Consider the following 24,009-nt stretch of genomic DNA (forward strand, 5'->3'; position numbering starts at 1 on the left):
TTACTCTCACTGGCACTGAGAGTGCGTGAAGCAAAAGCAATTGGTCTCTCCTCCCCGCTACTTAATACATGAGAGATTACTGCCCCAACTCCATATGGAGAGGCATCACATGCTAGCTTAATCTCCTTTGATATGTCACAGTGAACTAACATGGTTCTCTCTACCAATTTGCTTTTACACTCCTTGAATGCTGTATCGCATTCTTTTGACCACTTCCAATGGACCTGTTTTTTCAAAATTTCATTCAGTGGATGTAATACTGTAGCCAAATTTGGTAGGAACTTCCCATAATAGTTCAAAAGACCCAAGAATGAACGTAGTTCAGTGACATTCCTGGGAGTGGGTGCATTTCTAATTGTATCCAATTTTTCCATGGTTGGATGTAAACCATCTTTGTCTACTCTGTACCCTAAGTACTCCACTGAGTTTTTAAATAACTCACACTTATGAGCAGACACTCGTACTCTGTGCTTCTCTAGCCATTTGAGGACTTCATTCAATATGTTATTATGAATTTGCCTATTTGGTGCTGAAATTAGTATGTCATCCAAATAACATACTACCCCTTCAATACCTTGCAAAATCTGGTTCATCACCCCTTGGAATGTGGCAGGGGCGGAAGACACTCCAAATGGTAGCCTATTAAATTGATATAGGCCTAGATGAGTATTTATAGTCAAACATGACTTGGACTCCTCATCTAGTTCAAGTATGCAGTCGTAAGATCCAGTTTTGAGAAGATCTGACCACCTGTCAGTGTTGTGAACAAATCTTCTATATTCGGCAATGTATGGGGACATTACCCTCTAGAACCTGGTTTACGGTTACTTTATAATCACCACTCAATCTTATCTTACCATCAGACTTAGGTACAACAACAATGGGTGTAGCCCAATTACATCGATCTATCTTACAAATAATGTTCTCAGTCTCTAGTCTTTTGAATTCTTGCTCAACTTTCTCCTTGAGTGCATATGGTACGGAATGTGGCTTGTAGTAAACCGATCTAGCGTCCTTCTGTATCCTGACACTCGCCTTGAAGCCTTGGATCGGACTGCCCGTTTCGCAGAACACTGCTTGATAACCTCATCCGTTGATGAAAATCTCGATTCCATACAGAAAATCTTACTCCAATCCAGCTTCAGTGAGTTCAACCAATTTCTTCCTTGTAAGGCAGGCTTGTCTCCTTTCACTACTATTAGAGGCAAGTTCTGAAATTGATCTTTATATTTCACCGGTACGGTGATATGACCTACCACAGGAATTTTCTCTCCCGAGTAGCCTCGCAGCTTAATCTTGGATTTCTCCAGTTGAAAATCATGCAATTTGTCGAGGTACAGTGACTCCAGTACTACACTCATAGATGCACCCGTGTCAATTTCCATTGGTATTTTGAATCCTGCAACATCTATGTGGATTTTGATGCTTTCCGAATTGCTGTCCGTTAACCTCGTGCTCCTGATGACGTGTGACTTAACATCTCCTCGTCCTGTTGTTGTTCTTCAATGCTATGTAGTCTCTTGGGATTTCTACTCATAGCTTTGAACGCTGGACTCATAGCTTTAAAAACTGGTTTACCTTTCAGTCGGCATGCCTTCGCAAGATGCCCAGTCTTCCTGCAGAAGAAACACTCTGCCTTCACATATGGACAACTTTGAGCAATGTGTTGTCCCAGGCATCTTTAGCACGACTTCGACGCTCTGGTAGAATTTCCAGTTTCTGAGACTTTCGGCCATGCCCGTCTTTTACCTTGAATCTGCAGGTGATTTATCTCGGTTGACTGGCGACCGTAATTATTATTTAATTCTTGGGAATATTGTTCGGCCATGCCCATTGACCTCGCTGCCTGACAAGCAATCTCAAAAGTCAAGTCATCCTTCATTAATAACTTCCTTCTGATCGCATCATTTTTCACCCCACAAACAAAATAATCCCGTAATGCTCGGTTTTGAAAGTTTCCAAAATTACAGAGCATTGATAGCTTTTTTAATGCTACGATGTAATCACTGATACTTCCATCAGCCTTTGGATTCCGAATCCCAGAACGATAGCTTTCAGCAATTTCTAACGGTTTGGGGTTATAGTGCTGCTCCAGCTTCATTAAAATCTCTTTAAGCGTTGTGTCCTTTGGCTCATCAGGCACAAGCAGATTTACAAGGGTTTCGTATAATGCCGGATCTGTCTCCGATAAGAAGATCGCTTTCTTACATTCCAACACAGCCCGGTTTTGGACTGCATTGTCTGGAACTTCGATTATGTTATTTGTAGTGAAATACATTTCTAGCCGATCCACATACGCTTTAAAACGTTCCCGGTTGTGTCTATATTCTCCCAAATGTCCCAATGCACCTGCCATTTTAATCTCTAGCTGTTCACACCGTGTGCTGTATTTTACCTCGGATTTTGTAGCTTTTTTCCAAAGACAGAAACTTCCAAAGTCTCTCTGTCGGCTGGCTGACTCCATCACCAACAAAAATTAAGCTTTAAATCATCCAAAAAATCCCATCTCAGTCACCAAATGTGATATCTTCATGGAGCACAGCACACATAGCTTCCTAACATGGCAGGCAGCTCTCTCAGAAATCTCCGGAAATCTACCTGGTTCTGTTTATTATTAACCCTGCACTTTCAGTACACAATACGTCCACATCCACAGTGTGGAGCTACAAACATTGCAAGCTTACAGACATTGCACGAGTCAAAAGCTGTGTGCTTCACGGGAGCTGGTCCAGTGCCCCAGTGGAAATGCAGGAAGAGATAAAGCCGTTCTAGCGGCGCAAAGATGAAATGTTTACACAGGCAACTGCCTTCTGTGGGGCAATCGAGTAGTGGTCCCCAAGAAGGGCAGAGACACCTTCATCAATGACCTCCACAGTACCCCACCCAGGCATCATAATGAAAGCGATAGCCAGATCCCACTTGTGGTGGCCCAGTATCGATGCGGACTTGGGGTCCTGCGTTCACAGATGTAATATATGCTCGCAGTTAAGCAATGCACCCAGGGAGGCGCCGCTAAGTTTATGATCTTGGCCTTCCAAACCGTGGTCTAGGGTACACGTCGACTATGCAGGCCCGTTCTTGGGTAAAATGTTCCTTGTGGTTGTAGACGCGTACTCTAAGTGGATTGAATGTGAGATAATGTCGGCTAGCACGTCCGCTGCCACTACTGAAAGCCTGCGGACCATGTTTGCCATTCACAGCTTACCCGATGTCCTGGTGAGCAACAACGGGCCATGTTTTACCAGTGCTGAGTTCAAAGAATTGATGACCCGTAATGGGATCAAGCATGTCACATCTGCCCCATTTAAACCAGCATCCAATGGTCAGGCAGAGAGAGCAGTGCAAACCATCAAGCAAGGCTTGAAGAGCGTAACTGAAGGTTCACTGCAAACTCACCTATCCCGAGTCCTGCTTAGCTACCGCACGAGACCCCACTCACTCACTGGGATCCCACCTGCTGAACTGCTCATGAAAAGAACATTTAAGACAAGGCTCTTGTTAGTTCACCCTGATCTACATGAACAGGTAGAGAGCAGGCGGTTTCAACAAAGTGCATACCATGATAACGCAAATGTGTCATGCGAGATTGAAATCAGTGATCCTGTATTAAATTATGGACAAGGTCCCAAGTGGCTTCCCGGCACTGTCGTGGCCAAAGAGGGGAGCAGGGTGTTTTGGGTCAAACTTTCAAATGGACTTATTCACCAGAAACACTTGGACCAAATCAAACTCAGATTCCCGGACTATCCTGAGCAAACCCACCTTGGACCCTACCTTTTTTAATCCCCCAACATACACACCAGTGGCAACCGGCACCACGGTTGACCACGACGCAGAACCCATCATTCACAACAGCCCTGCAGGGCCTAACACACCAGGCAGCCCAGCAAAGCCAGCTGCACAGCAGCCCAGCGAGTGCCCAACAAATGATTCAACAATACCAGTTTTCACACCGAGACGATCAACCAGGGCAAGAAGGACCCCAGATCGACTCACATAGTAAATAGTTACACTATTGACTTTGTTGGGGGAGTGTTGTTATGTATGTGGACTTGTATTTACTCTATACAGCCACCAGAGGGCTCATCCCCTGGAGTTCCAAGGGATCTCATAATCCCTTGGCTGCACAGGTATTTAAGGAGACTTCACAGGTTGGAGAGGCACTCTGGAGACCTGCAATAAAAGACTTAAGGTCACACTTTACTTCGAGCTCACAGTGTTCAGTCTGACTCTTTCTCCATACACAACATAGACGTCTTCAAAATCATGAACAGTTTTGAGAGAGTAAATAAGGAGAAACTGTTTCCAGTAGCAGAAGAGTCGATAACCAGAGGACACAGATTTAAGGTGATTGGCAAAAGAACTAGAAGCTACATGAGGATTACTTTTTCGCAGCAAGTTTTTGTGATCTGGAATGCACTGCCTAAAGGGGCAGTGCAAGCAGATTCAATAGTAACATTCAAAAGGAAATTGGATAAATACTTGAAGGGAAAAAATGTACAGGGCTATGGGGAGAAAGCAGGGGAATGGGACTAATTGGATAGTTCATTCATAGAGCCAGCACAGGCACGATGGGCCGAATGACCTCCTTCTGTGCTGTTTAATTCTATGATCTTACAAGCATTTACCAAAACAAATAGGAGCTTCTCAACCTTCCTATTGTTTTCCCCTTTGTCTTTTGTCTTTCTGTGGTTTCATGTTACGGATGTATCAATAACAATATATATTTCTAAAATGCTTCACTTTTGTTTTTGCATTGGAATGAAAATATTGTTCCTGTTGTTAAGATTCTGAGGAAGATTCAGCCAGTGGCCAGTTGCCTGTGGTTCTCTGATTTATTTGATTTATTTCACAGCATATGTATGAGAAAAAAACAATAGTTCCCATTTCATCCCAGCCCACCTGGTGGAAGCGATGGTGGGTGGGAGAGAGCTAAATGGTGGTGGGGGTGTGGGTGGGGCGGTGGGGGGGGGGGGTGTTAAATGGTGGGGGGGAGTTAAATGGTGGCCGGACGTGAGGGGTTTAAATGGTGGCGGGACAGGAGAGGTTTAAATGGTGGCCGGGCGGTAGGGGTGGGGTTAAATGGTGGCTGGGTGGGGGGGGGATTAAATGGTGGCTGGGCGGTGGAGGGGGGCGTGGATTAAATGGTAGCCAGGAGGGGAGGGGGGGGGGGTGAAATGGTGGCCGGGCGCGGGAGTGGGAAAGGGGTTTAAATGGTGTCGGGGAGGGGTTGGTGGTTAAGTGGTGGCAGGGTAGGGGCATAAATGGCAGCCAAGCGGGTAGAGTTAAATGGCGGCTGGGCGGGAGCTGCAGCATTTCCTCTCCGCCCCCACCCAACCATTTCAACTCCTGGGTTTTTGGGAGCATGGAGGCTGCCCATGACAGAGACTCAAGAGCCTCATCAATATTGAGATGTCGGGATCCTTCTTCGGCCGGGATCGGTCCTGACCCCGCTTTTGCATGATTTGCCTTTCTGAGGACCGTTGGCGGCCTGCAACAGCACAATTTCTTGCTCTCGCCCACTGACCTCATCTTCAACCCTGCCGGCTTTGGGCCGGATTCAGTGAGAGGGATTTAAATGAAGGTTGGGCATTAAAATAGCTCCAAAGGGGACAGGACGGATCGCGACCCAATTGGGCCCCACGCAATATTAGGGAGCCAGTAGATAATTGAGATGTGACGAGTGTAACAACATAAGTGGCTCACTGGTGTTTTGTGAGTCACTCCAGTATAGTATGGTTGGGAACTCTGTTGTTTCTCATTTATAAGAACCTCACTTTTAAACAGTAACACAAACTTTTGGTTACATTTTTAATGGGCCAATTTTATTGGGCCAACCATTCCGGCCTCCCCGGTACCGTACGGAATTCCTATGGACCCGGGAAGGCATCGGAAATGTCGGTTTCCAGCGCGCAAGTTCTGGCTTGACAGATGGCCGCATCTCGGGAGTGAGGACATTTATAAGTGGAAATTTCTGATATTTACCCTTGCAAATGTCCTCAAAAATCTTGCGCCTGAAAAATCAGGCGGGCGCATAGCCTACTTATACAGGTGCAAGTGTTTAAAAAAAACGCAAAAACATATAAAAATAAAGTTATTAAAACATATTTTATCATTAAAAACCCTCCCCGCAACGGTAAGTTTATTTTTAAAACTTTTTTAAAAATCGGGAAATTATATATTTTTTAAGACATTAATAACTTTAATTTAAATGAATGTAGTTTAATTATTTTCTATTTTTTATTCGTGTTTTGGGTGTTTGGGGCTGTGTTTTGGGTGTTTCGGGTTCGATCACAATCATTGTAATAGGAGTTTAGAACCCTGCGGAACTCCTATTACTATGATACTTTATCTGATTGGCAGCCCAGAGCCATGTGACTCCAGCTGTAGGCCTGCGCACGTGCTCGCGCTGCGACTGGCAGTCAGGAGAGGCCTCAGCATCGGAAAGTCGAACGTTGGCAGCAGCTTAAGGTAGGTGCAAATTTTTTCTGTAATATACCGGCGGGAAGGCCAAAACGGAATTTCAGGGCCATTATCTTTTAAATTATATATTTTGCCTTGATAAATGGCCTGCTCATTAGAAAGTATTTCTTGGGAAAATACATTTTTAATGCAGCTCCAGCTACCTCAAGGGCGGCGGTCAGATTTGGGAATCTGAACATAAAGAAAGATAATTTCGATGGTATGAGACATGAATTGGCTAGGAAAGACTGGCGAATGATACTTGAAGGGTTGATGGTGGATAGGCAATGGCAGACATTTAAAGATCACATGGATGAACTGCAACAATTGTACACCCCTGTCTGACATAAAAATAAAACGGGAAAGGTGGCTCAATCGTGGCTAACAAGGGAAATTAGGGATAGTATTAAACCCAAGGAAGAGGCATATAAATTGACCAGAAAAAGGAGCAAACCTTCAGAGCCTTCAGAATTCAGCAGAGGAGGACTAAGGGTTTAATTAGGAGGGGGAAAATAGAGTATGAGAGTAAGCTTGCAGGGAACATAAAAACTGACTGCAAAAGCTTCTATAGATATGTGATGAGAAAAAGATTAGTGAAGACTAATGTAGGTCCCTTGCAGTTAAAATCAGCTGAATTCATAATGGGGAACAAAGAAATGGCAGACCAATTGAACAAATACTTTGGTTCTGTCTTCACCAAGGAAGACACAAATAACCTCCCGAAACTACTAGGGGACCGAGGGTCTAGCGAGAAGGAGGAGCTGAGGGAACTGAGGGAAATCCTTATTAGTCAGGAAATGGTGTTAGGGAAATTGATGGGATTGAAGGCTGATAAATCCCCAGGGCCTGATAGTCTGCATCCCAGAGTACTTAATGAAGTGGCCCTAGAAATAGTAGATGCATTGGTGGTCATTTTCCAACATTCCGTGGACTCTGGATCAGTTCCTATGGATTGGAGGAGAGCTAATGTAACCCCACTTTTAAAAAAAGGAGGGAGAGAGAAAACAGGGAATTATAGACCGATTAGCCTGACATCGATAGTGGGGAAAATGCTGGAATCAATTATTAGAAACATAGAAATTAGGTGCAGGAGCAGGCCATTCGACCCCTCGAGCCTGCACCGCCATTCAATAAGATCATGGCTGATCATTCAACCTCAGTACCCCTTTCCTGCTTTCTCTCCATACCCCTTGATCCCTTTGGCCGTAAGGGCCATATCTAACTCCCTTTTGAATATATCTAACGAACTGGCCTCAACAACTTTCATCGATAGAGAATTCCACTGGTTAACCACTCTCTGAGTGAAGATGTTTCTCCTCATCTCGGTTCTAAATGGCTTACCCCTTATTCTTAGCTGTAAAGATGTAATAGCAGCGCATTTGGAAAGCAGTGACAGGATCGGTCCAAGTCAGCATGGATTTATGAAAGGGAAATCATGCTTGACAAATCTTCTAGAATTTTTTGAGGATGTAACTAGTAGAGTGGATAAGGGAGAACCAGTGGATGTGGTGTATTTGGACTTTCAAAAGGCTTTTGACAAGGTCCCACACAAGAGATTAGTGTGCAAAATTAAGGCACATGGGATTGGGGGTAATGAATTGACGTGGATAGAGAACTGGTTGGCAGACAGGAAGCAAAGAGTGGGAATAAACGGGTCCTTTTCTGAATGGCAGGCAGTGACTAGTGGGGTACCACAAGGTTCAGTGCAGGGATTCCAGCTATTTACAACATATATTAATGATTTAGACGAAGGAATTGAATGTAATATCTCCAAGTTTGCAGATGACACTAAGCTGGGTGGCAGTGTGAGCTGTGAGGAGGATGCTAAGAGGCTTCAGGGTGACTTGGACAGGTTAGGTGAGTGGGCAAATGCATGGCAGATGCAGTAGAATATGAATAAATATAAGGTTATCCACTTTGGTGGCAAAAACAGGAAGGCAGATTATTATCTGAATGGTGACAGATTAGTAAAAGCGGAGGTGAAACGAGACCTGGGTGTCATAGTACATCAGTCATTGAAAGTAGACATGCAGGTACAGCAGGCAGTTAAGAAAGCAAATGGCATGTTGGCCTTCATAGCGAGAGGATTTGAGTATTGGAGCAGGAAGGCCTTGCTGCAGTTGTACAGGACCTTGGTGAGACCACACCTTGAGTATTGTGTGCAGTTTTGGTCTCCTAATCTGAGGAAGGACATTCTTGCTATTGAGGGAGTGCAGCGAAGGTTCACCAGACTGATTCCCGGGATGGCAGGACTGACATATGAAGAAAGAATGGATCGATTAGGCTTATATTCACTCGAATTTAGAAGAATGAAAGGGGATCTCATGGAAGCATATAAAATTCTGATGGGATTGGACAGGTTAGATGCAGGAAGAATGTTCCCGATATTGGGGAAGTCCAGAACCAGGAGTCACAGTCTAAGTATAAGGGGTAAGCCATCTAGGACCGAGATGAGGAGAAACTTCTTCACCCAGAGAATTGTGAACCTGTGGAATTCTCTACCACAGAAAGTTGTTGAGTCCAGTTCGTTGCATATATTCAAAAGAGTGTTAGATGTGGCCCTTACACTAAAGGGATCAGGGGGTATGGAGAGAAGGCAGGAGTGGGCACTGAAGTTGCATGATCAGCCATGATCATATTGAATGAAGGTGCAGGCTCAAAGGGCCGAATGGACTACTCCTGCACCTATTTTCTATATTTTCTATATCTCTTCATTATGTTTAATTACGTTAAATAAGCCTGAAAGTTAATTGTGGGTGATATTATCATACGAATGCTTCACGCGCTTGTACCAAATTCCTCCCTCCACTACTTTAACACAAACATTAAGCCACTTATTTTAAATGGACCAATGCCTCTGTTTGAGTAGCACAGAGGAAATTGATTAACATCGCTCACCATTATTTACATACCTCGGATATACGGCACAGAAACAGGCCATGCGGGCCAACCAGTCCATGTCGGCGTTTATGCTCCACTCGAGCCTCATCTAAATCTATCAGCATATCCCTCTATTTCCTTCTCCCTCATACGCTTGTCCAGCCTTCCGATAAATGCATCAATACTATTTGCTTCAACCACTTCCTGTGGCAGCGAGTTCCACATTCTCACCACTCTTTGGGTAAAAAAGTTTCTCCTGAATTCCTTATCGGATTTCTTGGTGACTATCATATATTGATGACATCTAGTTATGTTCTTCCCCACAAGTGGAAACATTTTCTTTGTATCCACTCTATCAAAATCTTTCATAATTTTGAAAACCTCTATTAGGCCACCCTTCAACCTTCTTTTTTCAAGAGAAAAGAGAACCAGCCTTTTTATCCTTTCCTGATATGTATATCCTCATATTTCTGGCATCATCCTTGTAAATCTTATCTGCACCCTCTCCAGTGCCTTTATATTACTTTTATAATAAGGCGACCAGAACTGTACGCAGTACTCTTAAGTGTGATCTAACCAAGGTTCGATACAGGTTTAGCATAACTTCCCTACTTTTCAATTGTATACCTCTGGAAATAAACCCTATTGCTTGGTTTGCTTTTTTAATGGCCTTGTTAACCTGTGTCGCAACTTTTAGTGATTTGTGTATTTTTTACTCCGAGATCCCTTTGTTCCTCTATCCCACCTAAACTTGCATCCTCCAAGTAATAAGTGACCTTCCTACCAAAATGATGTAATACCTCACATTTATCTGTGTTGAACTTCATTTGCCAATGATATGCTCATTCTGCAAGTTTATTAATGTGATCCTGTAATTTGTTGCAGTCAGTATCGACTATCCCACCCGTCCCCCCCCCCCCGTCCCCACCCCCGACACCACCAATTTGGTGTCATCACAAATTTAGAAATTGTGTTTTTGATTCCAAAGTCTAAATCATTAAGATAAATTGTAAACAGCAGTGGTCCCAGCACTGATCCTTGTGGAACACCACTGCCCACCTTCTGCCTTTGTGAATAGCTACCTTACTCCTACTCTCTGCTTTCTGTCTTGAAGCCAACTAGCTATCCATTCTGCTACTTGTCCCCTGACTCCATATTCTCTGACCTTGTTCATCAGTCTATTATGGGGTAACTTATCCAGATAAATGACATCTACTGCATTATCATTGTCTAAACTAAAGAGACAAACTACAAATTCTTATTTTTCTACATATTTTCTGAATTGTTTTTTTTTGTGACACTCAAGTCATTGTGAGGCTTATTAATTATTGAATAAATTAAATAAAAATGTACAGGTTGATCTCACCTTACTTATCAGATCTTTATTTCTGTTACAACTCAGGGAATATAAAGACCTTTCAGAAAAATAGCCAGCTAATTTACGTCAATAATTCAGGTTTGAATTAGACACAGAAATTAGAGGGAAAATGTTTTTGAAAAAAGTATTAATTTTGTAGTTTCAAAATATGCTGTGTTTATGCTTTTACTGCTGTAGCTCCGAGGTTAAAGCTGCAGAATGTGCAAAACACTGCGAGCAGTTCATGTTTTTCTGTGCTGTATTACATCATTGCCATGGGTAGTCAATGTCATTGATGACTCTTTAACCTTGACAGGTATCAAAGGCAGCTGTAGATTTGATGAACTACTGTGAACAGCATGCACGGAATGACCCATTGCTCGTCGGAGTGCCAGCCTCTGAAAACCCCTTCAAGGATAAAAAACCTTGCACCATCCTATAGCTGCTATCAGCCATCCTTTCGCAAACTGACCACAGCATCAGAGGACCTGCCAAGAATTTCTATTGGTAATCAGACCTTGAGAAGCAAATGCAGCTTCTGAAATGCAGGACTGCTGTGGAAATGTGTTTAAAAAAAAATAGGAAAAAAAAGTTGGATTCTGTTTGTTTGTCAACTAAGCATGTTTCTGGAAGTGAAGGAAAGAAGATGTTATGGGGAAGAGCAATGAAAAAGGATTGCTATTTTGGACTTTTATGATAGATTTTCTGATTGTAATATTAAGATTAGGTTTAAAAAAACTAACTCGGCAAGGATAATATTTTTGCCTAAAAATTCTTAAAAAAAATGAAAAGTGTATGTGTAAAGAGTCTACATTTGGAAGATGATAATACAGTTTGGGCAATAACACATTAGATGAAGGGGAGCAATTGACTGCTTCCATTGCATTTTTAAATGTCACATTGTTCATCTTTATTGTCATTAGCAATTAGTTATGTGCTGGTGTAGTAGTGCAGTTTTCCTTCCCCTGCCTTTTAAATTCCACATTTACACTACCAAAGTACTTGCCAAGGGAAACCCATGTAAATAATCAATGTTTTATTCATTCTTTCTTCATCTATTTTTCTTAATAAGACCTGGTGGTTGTAACCTAACCAAAAAAAACAGCCCAAACTATAGGATGATTCAGTTGTCAGTGCTAAACAGTATTACGAAAAATTGAAAATCTTGTGTTCAGCAGATGCAAATATTTCATTCCCTTAAAAGCAACACCAGGGGTCCCCATATAACCCATTCAAATACTCATGGCATGTACATGTGGATGTAGGTAACTTGTTCTGTCTAGCTATCTGAACATAAATTTTCTTTACTCCACTTTAAGTGAACAAATTATTCAACAAGACAGAGCATAACACTTTATTGCCATGAGTGTGTATGCACATCATATTTTGATGCTCCGAAACTAAACTGTATTATAATTCAACATAAAATGTTTCACTAATTGCAAATTGTTAATTTATAACTCCTAGAAATCATGCTTATTGAATTTTTATTTGAAGCTAAAAATCTGAACAATGCAGTATATTACTCCTACCTACAGTATGCACGTGCCATGTAGAGAAAAGAATCTGCTCAGTGGCATATCAGCAGCTGCAGATTGATAAAACTTCTGGAAATGTCAGTTAAAAACTAAAACAAAGATTAAGAAAGAAACGTTTGACCATGTGTCAAATGAGCTGCAGTCCTTCACGTGTCCTTGTTCATTACAGCAAACCTCCTGAGGATTGCAAACTGTAGTCGTGTGCCAAAAACCATCAAAATGCCAAGTAATTTATGTCATAGAGAAGTGTTAGAAAACTTTAGAAACCACAAGCTTTTTTAAAAAAAAACATTTATTATTATCTTGGAAGACAAGTGTTAAAAACATTTGTCAAGACTTTTCTGTTTAACATCTTTAAACAGGTTGCATGCGTATTGTTCTTTCAGCTGCCTTGCGTTGTTGCCTTTTTATTCTCAGCTGTTAAGTGTTAGCTAAGCCTGCCATAATTATAATTAAAACCTTTTTTTAAGAACCATATTGTCTCACCAAGAACACCACCATAAATTTCAATGCAAGTTACTGTATGATGAAACGCTATTTGCAGAGGTCTGAGTACACAATGGAATAATAATTTCTCATATTAAAATTCTTAAAGCATTTGAAAACATAGTTGTGCAATAGAAAATTCTTAAAAGCTGTTCTTTAAGTAACTGGAAGCAGAAGCGTGTGGTTTGTGATGGACTGTAGATTTTTGAGACACATACTAATCTTGTAGTGATGTGTCAACCCTGCCACCTGTGCTTCTCTCATCTTTTAACTCTTTTTCTTTCTTTTACAGTGCCTTTTTAGTTAGGAAAAACAAAACAGAAAAGCCTTTGTTAAGTTTTGTTAGCTGTGAAAATTACACTATTTCCTTTATCATCTTTGTGATTGCAGATTCATGTCATTACACTTTCATTCAAGTTAATCTTGCACATACATACTCATGTATTAACTTTATATGTACACAATTGACATGGTGCTTTGGTGCTTTGATATAGTGTGGCAAGGAGTAATAGGATGGGTGCTTGTGTCTCATGAATTCTGATGCAGTCCCAATCTCTAAAATGTTCTAGCAACAAGGTTCTAAGTGGATGCCAGATTCTTTCCCAGGGAAATCTGGAGGTGTAGACGTCTAAGACATTCCCACACATCTCTCAGCTGCCTGCTCAAGAGCAGAATTAAAAGATCTCGGAATGGGTCACCTTCCCATCTTTTGTACAGGGAATGATAAAGACCATCGGGGCATAAAAAGCAGAGGAGAAAACTCCTTTTAATGGGCATACCACTGCCTCCCCAATATTGAGTTTTTAAAACCTCATACAACACTAACAAGTTAGCTTATCTTCCTTGCATGAGGGCACTCTTCTACTTGACTACAGCGAGTCAGGACATATTCTTCTGAAAATGTTTTGCTGCATCTTGACTTTCTTAAACAATTCAATGATCAAATATGACAGGGTAACATTTTCTTTTCAGTTTTCTTCATTTTCTCTTCCTTGCTTTTCTTATTTCTTCACAGGTTTATCCTTGCTCTAGTTCAGCAGAGGGGGTAATGGAGATTCATTCACACACCTATGACAAGACCTTTGTGATGGGGAAAATATGTATTAATAATATTGCAGGAAAATGCATCATTAGTGATGGCTTTTACAGCAAGGCTGTAATTGAATACTTACCCAATCACTTGTCCTTATGCGTACCTTCTACTGCATTCCCATTTGGAAATGTCATTGTAAAACTCCAGTCTCCCAGCATTGTTTTCTTTCAGTATGAGTTTTTGCTTTCTAATCAAATCCAAGACAAGGGAACAATTTAGAATAAAAGAAAAGAAATTGGGCTACGTGGTCTAATGTGAACCCTACAGTGTCAGGTGAACCAGTCTTCAGGGGGCCGAAATTGCCCACTGCCCGAAACGAGTCGCACCTACCGTTTTCGATGTGTTCCGTCTGCCCCAATGCATGGAGCGGCCAATTGGGAGAAATTAAGCACTTTGTGCTTTTTTTTTTAGAGTGGGGCGGAAGTGCAGTCAGGTTGGAGTAGCCGTCACTAGTGGGGTGGAAATGGGGGTGGGTCAGAGTGGCCAACGCTCCAAGGCTTCAGCGCCATGCTGATGATGTCATCGCGCTAGCGCAGCACAAGGGGAGGGCCGCTACAAATTCTGCAGCCACTTTAGTGACAAACACTGGGCCACCAGGAAGGGCTTTGGCTGGGCCACCGGCCTGGCACTTGAGGGGGTGCCAGGCTGCCTGTTGATGGCCCGGACAAACCCTTAGCTATAATTGTCGGTCCGACCTGGTAGTTGGCAGACAAAAAAAAAATAAGATGGAGTCGCCGGCAGCACCACCTCCCCTTTAAGGGCGGCCGTACTGCCAAGTCACAGAAAGGGTACCGACAGCTTGCTGTCGGGGGCACCGACCGCTGGCGGCGCTGCTTCCGCAGGGCAATTTTCAAAAGGGGCAATTTCCCGTGTGGCAATTTCGGGAAGGGGTCAGCGCATACATGCCACAGCGGGAAAACGGCGGAGTGGTCCTCTACACTGCTCCAAAACTGAGGAAGGGCAATATCTAAAATGGCGGCCAGTCCGCACCGACCTGAAAGCGGCAGCCACAGGTCTTATAGAAAGGGGCAATTTCGTCCCCCAGAAGTCAACTATACCTTCAGCAAATCTAACTCATCCTCCTTGTTTGATAGTTCTGGACAATGTTCTGTCAAACTATTGTTAAAATGAGCTTTGCATAAAAATATGCAGCATGTTGGTGATCCTCCAAAAGAATGGGGATGGAAATATGGTTTACATTGATTGTGAATGTATTTGGGGAGTAGCTTACAATATAGGAATCCCTGTTCCCAGACTTATATGGCAAGTTACCACCATCGCCTATGAAGACTTTCAACTTATCCATATACCTTCCTTCTGAAACTAAGATCATCTGTCAGTAATAACTGTTCTTACTGCCATGCTGGTGCCAATATTGCTATCTGCTTCACAAGAAAATATTTCTGGATCATACTTTCCGGTACTTTCCGGTACTTTCCATAATTCTGCAAGTTATGTCGGGCAGGAATTTCTGCTCACCATTAATAACTTAATATTAGTATTTCTTGAGGAGATATACAGTGCATCTTAGTCACCAGTTTGCATAAGGTGTGTCTGAAGTACAAACTTCACATTAACTTTATGGAATTCTTGCCTATTCTTCAGTAAAAACTTGTTCTCTTCTGGATAAACAACATGATGATCATGTTATTCTTGAATGGGCAGAGAGGAATAAAATTTCTAATCCTTTCTGGAGCTTTCACTAGTCATCCATGATTGCAGCCAGTCATTTGATTGCTCAATAAGAGAAAGAAATATCTTGTATTCATATAGTACATTTCATGACCTCAAGACATGGTAAAGCATTTTACAGCCAATGAAGTACTTTTGAAGTGTAGTCGCTGTTGTAAGGAAATGCGATAGCCAATTTGTGCACAGCAAGATCCCTCAAATAGCAGTGAGATAATGATCAAATTAACTGTTTTTAGTGATGTTGGTTGAGGGATAAATATTGGCCAAGACACCAGGAGAACTCCCCTGCTCTTCTTCGAATAGTGCCATACAATCATGTACATCCACTTGAGTAGGCAAACAATTTCTCAGTTTAACATCTCATCTGAAAAGCAGCACCTCCTACAGTGCAGCACTCCCTCAGTATTGCAGGGAAATGCTAGCCTAAATGATGTGCTCAAGTTTATGGAGTGGGCCTTGAACCCATTACCTTCTAACTCAGAGGTGAGAGTGCTATCACTCAGCCAAGACTGACACCTACAAAACTAACAAGAGGTTTCCCATCTTCAGGTGAATATTGCCCAGGACAGTATTATTGTTGGAACTCAAGATTCTAGCCATCAGCAGTTTGTGGAAGCCTACTGGAGTTAAAACTATTCTCCAAAGAAGGGAAACCCAGCCTGATCCTGAATTATCTGTCCCTGACTTCTTGACTGACGATCAGCAACCTAGATCTCTCAGACTTAGTCATCAGTCTTCTTCATGCCATTACACTAAAACTTTCTTTTTACAATACAAAGTAGAAAACATTCAGTATTTGGTGCTCTGGATCATCTGTTGATTTGGCAATCTACTCACTATCTTTTCTCTTGTTGTGCCTTCAGGGACTTTGTGAATCTACACTGAAGATCAGTTCTGTCAGGTTCTGCATGTTAACAGGGTCTGCTTTTCACCAAAAAAATTGGCGCTTAAGGAGAACTCACCCTCTGACTCAACATTTTATAAAATCCACCCATCTATTCAGTCTGTCAGTCAAACCGATTCAACCAACATGAAATCTTAACTCTATATTGTTCAACACTAGATCAGTGATGAAATCTGATTCTCTTAAGTTAATTATATGGTAAGGAGCATTGCTCTTAGCCGTCGCATCAGCTAAGTGCTTTAATAACTATGAATTCTAGCTGTTCATTTCAAATTTATACAGATTCTTTAAGGTAAGATTGCCTTTATTTCTAAACTTCACTCCACTGTGATCAGTTATTTTACAATTCTACAGAATTTCCTTCCTGATCCATTCACATCTAAGAGTCAAAGCAAGTTTTTAAAAATCATAAAGAAAACAAAGTGGACTGTGCCAGCACTAAGCAGTGACTCTCAGGATCTCCTCAGCACAATTCCTGGGTGCTAAGTTTTATCTACCGATATCAGTTGCCCACTCTACCAGATGGACAGTTTCCTCATTTCCAATGGCAGCTGTAGTTTCATTAGAATAAATACATGAGAATTTAGTTGTACTTCCATGCCTATACTTTCCAAACACAAAAATAACCTTGCTGGTCAAACCACATTGAGAAAGTCAGTTTTAGAAGTAGTTACAACTGCCATATGTAGTTTTATTTTAATTTCAAATGCTATCATTATTATATGCTACCAGGTCACATGAGAGGGCAAATCCTTACTGAAGTGGCTTTGATGGCATTGGAGAAATGCAGCAATGCTGACTGGAAGATCCGAACAGAACTGGTTTCTAATGCAGATCTGTGATTCCCAATTGGTGGAGGGGAATCACATTCATCACAGTCCTACTGCTTTGGGAATCTTGGCATGTAGAAACATAGAAAATAGGTGCAGGAGTAGGCCATTCGGCCCTTCTAGCCTGCACCGCCATTCAATGAGTTCATGGCTGAACATTCAACTTCAGTACCCCATTCCTGCTTTCTCGCCATACCCCTTGATCCCCCTAGCAGTAAGGACCTCATCTAACTCCTTTTTGAAAGGCCTGACTCTGGTCTCTGAATTAGGTTATTCAACACAACCCACCCAGATTCTCTTTCTTCCTCAGAGGCTTTTATTTAGCTCATCAACACTTAGAATCAAAAATATCCTTATGGACATAGTTTGTGTAAGCTTAGTGAACTGGGCATCCAGTGTTTAATGTTCTGCTTATCAATACAGGTATAGATTTAACTCATGTGTCAGCGTGTGCAAGACTCTGTTCCAGAAAAAAAACAGGTCAGCTAAATCACATATTGACTAAGGAGTAAATCAGTCATACTGTTGAAAGTTAGAAGAGATGCTCATGGTTCTGCTTGATTCATTTTCATGGCTGGAGAGTCTAGGTAGTAAAAGTGAAAGAGCTTAAGAAAGAAAAAAAATGTGCAAACATTTAAACTTAACAGAATCAAATCAACTTTCATTGGGAAAACACACAATGAAGATGGGACACTTGATTCTGAAACTTTGGATAAACAACAAGGCAATTTATATCATTTATTTAATTTTACAATTCAGATAACATGGTAGAGCTTTGCATGCTCAATTAGAGTCACTATCCCAGTCCTAACTTGCATTCAAAGTACTAGTTAGCTGGATTTTGGCCAGCTTACTGGAAGAAGCACCTTAAAACCAAGAAGGTATAACCTGCCCAGATAATCATTCCTTTTGTTGCGTTAACGTGGAGTCATATTGATGGAAACAGTGGAGAACTATAGGATGATACCTGGTGGTAGGAGAATAGTGTGGAGGCAGGGAGACTGATACAGGGATTAAAATTGCAACAAAATTAATATCAGTTTTTAATGCTCTTGCAACAGTTTAATTCCAGTTTCTGGAACAGGCCATTGTCATCTGCTCTGGGTATGGATTTATAGTTCGGACTCCAGTAACTGCAGCAGACACAATGCACCTGAATCTACAATTTATCTCAGACTAGGTGTTTGTTAAAGAAGATTTTCATAGGTTATATATTTGAACTCAGGCAAATTATCTTGGATTTCATTAATGAACACAAAAATACATGCTAAATAATACTTAATTTGAAAGTGTAGCCTGTAGTGAACATTCTCAGAAGTACCCTTACTGTTTGACTAACAGTGCAAGCAGTTATTTGTGCAAATTGATGGGTGTATCTAACATGTGATCTTAAAATAACCACAAAAAATACACTAAGCTCTTTGAACAAGTTATGTTTTAAAATATTTTAAGCAGTGTGCATAATCCAATTATAAGTAAGAAATAAAATCACCTAGGAGTCATACAATGAGTTTGACTACTTACTATCTTGCAGTTAAATTTTATATTTGTGATTGATGGTCTGGTGTACACATTGCGATATAATAAACAGTGATAAGACTATCTGTACTACTGGTTGTGAATATTGCACACAAGGATAAAGTGTATGTGGTTCTAGAAAGAAAATGAGGAGAAGCCATTGGCCTACGCTATAGATATAATGGGGTTGATTTTGCCATTTGCGGAGCAATCAGTGGAAGCCATTGTGATTTTGAGTCCCCAGCCTCATTTCAATTTGGCAGACAAGCTGCGGGGCGTCAAACAGGCATCCTGATTCAGCTCGCCTCAAATGAGGCCCCAAGATTAGGCCTGGGCAGCCCACAGCATAGTATGCTGTGAGAGGTTACGACTGTGGGAGGTTGGGGGACCCGGGGCAGCAGCAGCCCTGTTCCTCTGGGGCCCACAAAAATAATTTGACACTTGCCTTTTCAGTTCTAACATCCATGGAATTGGTTGAAGCTTGCCTGCAGCAGGCTCCAACCAATTCCATGCAAAAATAGCAATTGGGGGTCCTATTTACGACATAGGACTCCAACTTCAATATTAAAAGGGGTCTATCACCTTGAACAGGCAGACGCCTTGGACACCCAGCTGATTCTTTCAAATGGTTCCAACACAATAACTTGCATTTATGTAGCATCTTTAATGTAATAAAATATCCCAAAACCCAAGAGCTGGCTGCATTGCCAGTATTGACAGGATGGTAAGGCTACCGACCCCATTTTGAGGTTAACACCAGGTGAAGGCAGTGAAAATCAACCCCAAACTTGTTCAGTACATTTTTCTCAGATAATGCACACATCGCTGAGATCCAATAATCAATACCTGCCATCTGAAACTGAAGGATATTCACCACTGTTTAATGTGACATGCAATAACAGTCCTCTGTTTCCCAACAAGTGGAACATGAGAATAAGGGCTCTGAGTATTCAGAAAAAGCCCTTTATCCATATGTACTTGGGTCGGGTCATTTTAGTCCTAACTGTCCTTCTATACATAATGCTGCCCTACTCTACCAATTAAACATTCTTATGAAAGCATTGTTGCTATTTTAAATGTGGAGACCACAAGGCACAACTCGCTGTGCTTGTACTGTAGAAGAAATTTCCTTTTTTTCCAAGCCATGTTTTTAAGCTTGGTTCTGATGAACATCACATGAATGAAAATATTTACATCTAATGTTCCTGAACAGACCATAATTGTATTTTAAACAGTTACAATTAACTATTTGATTAATCTATATCATAAATATCTGAAATACCCAGGATTACACTGACAAAAATAAAAATAATCTGTCGTGGGAGGAACAATTTCAACATGGCAGCAACTAAGTGTACACTTTATGTGTACGAGCTCTCCTAATGACCTCTAGGTAGCTAATGATACTCCTGTGTTCCAACTAAATTATACTTCTCACTTACATTTCATGAAACAAGAAACTGTGGTTTTTAATGTTAATTTTTTATATGCCTATCAAGCTAAATGTCTTTTTACTTTGAGTATTCACTTGTGTTGTGTGTGTTCTGAATGCATATATATATATACAAATAAAATACAATTAGGATAAAATAATTATTTGTAACCGGTAGCTGTGTACCTTGTATTAAGCCCCTTACTGAATGTGCTTTGTAGATTCTCTGTATGTTATTTGATTGCTATCAAGGCTAACATTTAAGGGGTTAGAGTATTGCCAAATGTTTTCACATTTTATTCTAGCCGTGCTGTATGAATTGTGAACTGTGCTTGCTATCTTGCTATCTTTGTTGCCCTTTTTCAATTATGCTATTAACACCTTTATTGCACAATGTTCAAAGTGTTGTACAATTTTGCAAGATGACTTGATTGAACTCCAAAGCGTTCACACGTTATTTTAATAAATTAGGTTTTTAAGATACATATATATATGAAATAGTTTGTGGATCTCTCTTGCAGCTTCAGTGACATTGCCAACTTATTAATACTCACATTTAAATTTTATTATTTTTGAAACTATGAGCATTTTTTTTGCTTGCAAAAGGTTTTTTTCAGGAGAGTGTCTGTTTTGCAGTGCAGACTTGTGCCTGCATCAGTGTGTTGGCTGATTGTTTCTTGCACCTGCATGAAACACATGTGAACAGTCAGCCCTTGGTCTATAAGATGGTGGACTATTTTTAAGGACAATTAAATATTAGGCATAATAACACAGATTCCAGTATTAGAACAGGGAACTGTTAGTGTGATGTGGTATTTACGATTAACAAGTAAACATGGACAATTTTGTTAAGCAGGCCAAGCTGCAGTGATGGAATAGTTGACTCTCAACTAGAAGCTTTGAACTAAAATCCCAGTCTTGACTAATATTTTAACTTGCATCAATTTAGCGGCTGCAGAACATTCTGAGGGGGAGGGTGAACAGCTAGAGGTTGTGGTCCATATTGGTACCAACGACATAGGTAGAAAGAGGGATGAGGTCCTGCAGGCAGATTTTAGGGAGCTAGAAAAGAGATTAAAAAGCAGGACCTCTCAAAGGTAATAATCTCTGGATTACTCCCGATGACACGCACGAGTGAGTATAGAAATAGGAGGAAAGAGCAGATGAATGCATGGCTGGAGAGATGGTGCAGGAGGGAGGGCTTCAGATTCCTGGGGCATTGATGCCAGTTCTGGGGGAGGTGGGACCTGTACAGGCTGGACGGGTTGCACATCAACAGAGCCGATACCAATATCCTGATGGGGAGGGTTTAAACTAAGTTGACAGGAGGATAGACACCAGGATGTAGCATTAGAAAGGAGAAACAAAGGGCACAAAGATTTGGAGAGACGGATAGCACTAAAGCAAGAAATAGTAAGGTATTAGGTGGGGTCAGATTAAGCGAGAACACAGGATGGTTTAAGATAGGTTTACAGTGTATGTGTGTGAATGCACGAAGCAGAGTAAACAAGGTTGGTGAGCTGCAGTCGCAAATAGCCATATGGGAATATTATGTTAGGGCAATAACACGAGACCTGGCTCAAAAAAGGGCAGGATTGGGTATTAAATATTTCTGTATATAGGGTGTTCAGGAAAGGTAGGGAAGGAAAGATAGAAGGTGGTGTGGCAATATTAGTTAAGGAGAATGTTACAGTGCTGGAGAGAGGGATATCCTGGAGGGCTCAAGGACAGAATCTATATAGCTAGAGTAAAGGAATAATAGAGGTGCCATTACATTAGTAGGTGTATTCTATAGATCACCAACTAGTGGGAAAGATATGGAGGAGCAAATTTGCAGAGAAATTACAGAGAGATGCAAAACTATAGAGAGTAGTGTTATGTATGTAATAAAGGTACAGACTGAGTACTGTTTAACTAAGCAAGGTACAACCTTGCTTCTGCTTTATAACGGCCCAAAGTGCCTGACTCTCAAAATGGCTGGCCTTTTATACCTGAGCAGAACCCTGTGCATGCTGCTCAGTGGCCTCCTCAATGACGCCATGTGGTGGCTACCAACAGAATGTACATACATGACAAGTAGTAATATAGACTGGGATAATAGTGTAAAGGGCAGAGAGGGGTAAGAATTTCTGAAGTGTTTATGAGAACTTTCTTGATCAGTATGTTTCTGGCCCAATAAGGAAGGAGGAATTGCTAGATCTGGTTCTGGGGAATGAGGTGGGTCAAGTAGATCAAGTGTCAGTAGGTAAACATAGTATCATAAGCTTTAGATTAGCTATGGAAAAGGACTGGCAACAATCTAGAGTTAACAATACTTAATTGGAGGAAGGCAAATTTCAGTTGGATGAGATGGATCTGGCCTGGGTAAACTGGAATCAAAGATTGGCAGGCAAAACTGTAGTGGAAAAATGAGCTGCCATTAAAAAGGAAATAGTTCGAGTGCAGTCGAGGTACATTCCTAACAGGGGGAAAGGTAGGTTAACTAAAGTCAGAGCTCCCTGGATGACGAAAGAATTAGAGGGTAAGATGAAGCAGAAAAATAGTACGTATGTTAGATGTCAGATCGAGAGTACATCAGAGAATCAGGCTAAATATAGAAAGTTTAGAGGAGAAGTGAAAAAGAAAATAAGAGGGGCATAGAAAGGGTTTGAGAATAGAATGGCAACTAATGTAAAAGGGAATCCAAAAGTCTTCTATAGGCATATAAATAGTAAAAGGGTAGTAAGGGGTGGGGGCGATTAGGGGCCATAAAAGAGAGCCATGCATGGAGGCAGAGGGTACGGCTGAGGTACTAAATGAGTACTTTGCATCTGTCTTCATCAAGGAAGAAGATGCTGCCATAGACATAGTAAAGGAGGAGGTAGAGGAGATACTGGATGGGATAAGAATTGCTAAAGATGAGGTACTAGAAAGGCTGGCTGTACTTAAAGTAGATAAGTCACCAGGACCGGATGGGCTGCATTCTAGGATGCTGAGGGAAGTGAAGGAAGAAATCACGGAGGTACTGGCCATAATCTTCCAATCCTCCTTAAAAACGGGGTTGGTGCCAGAGGACTGGAGAATTGCAAATGTTACACTATTGTTCAAAAAAAGAGTGTAAAGATAAGCCCAGCAACTATAGGCTGGTCAGTTTAAACTCAGTAGTGGGGAAGCTTTTAGAAACAATAATCAGGGACAAAATTAACAGTCACTTGGACAAGTGTAGATTAATTAAGGAAAGCCAGCACAGATTTGTTTAAAGCAAATCATGTTTAACCAACTTGATCGTGTTTTTTGATGAAGTAACAGAGAGGATTGATGAGGGCAATGTGGTTGACGTGGTGTACATGGATTTCCAAAAGTCGTTCGAAAATGTGCCGTATATAGGCTTACCAGCAAAGTTGAAGCCCATGGAATAAAAGGGACAGTGGCAGCATGGATACGGAATTGGCTAAGTGACAGAAACAGAGAATAGTGGTGAATGGTTGTTTTACGGAATGGAGGAAGGTATACAGTGTTGTTCCCAGGGGTCGGTTCTAGGACCACTGCCTTTCTTGATATATATTAATGACTTGGATGTGGGTGTATAAGGCACAATTTCAAATATTGCAGATGCCGCAAAACTTGGAAGTATAGTGATCAGTGAGGAGGATAATGATAGACTTCAAGAGGACATAGTCAGGCTGGTGGAATGGACGGACACGTGGCAGATGAAATTTAGCGCAGAAAAGTATGAAGTGATATATTTTGGTAGAAAACTTAGGAGAGGAAATATAAACTAAAGGGTATAATCCTAAAGGGGATGTATGAACAGAGACCTCGGGGTATATGTAAGAAA

At 41.3% G+C, this 24,009-nt stretch overlaps 1 protein-coding gene across 6 annotated transcripts in view; it reads left to right on the forward strand.

The window, feature by feature from the left end:
* The window catches only part of LOC139264746 (guanine nucleotide-binding protein G(I)/G(S)/G(O) subunit gamma-7), a 446,997-nt gene extending 434,153 nt beyond the window's left edge, over positions 1-12,844 (forward strand). For all 6 annotated transcript variants that reach the window (XM_070881795.1, XM_070881804.1, XM_070881814.1 and 3 more), the window contains one exon: positions 11,016-12,844. In XM_070881795.1, coding sequence (XP_070737896.1) covers positions 11,016-11,141 — 126 coding nt within the window. In that variant the 3' untranslated portion in view covers positions 11,142-12,844. The remainder of the gene's footprint in view (positions 1-11,015) is intronic.
* The last annotated feature ends 11,165 nt before the right edge of the window (positions 12,845-24,009 follow it).

The sequence above is a fragment of the Pristiophorus japonicus genome, chromosome 1, assembly GCF_044704955.1.
Source record: "Pristiophorus japonicus isolate sPriJap1 chromosome 1, sPriJap1.hap1, whole genome shotgun sequence".
Lineage (NCBI taxonomy): Eukaryota > Metazoa > Chordata > Chondrichthyes > Pristiophoridae > Pristiophorus > Pristiophorus japonicus.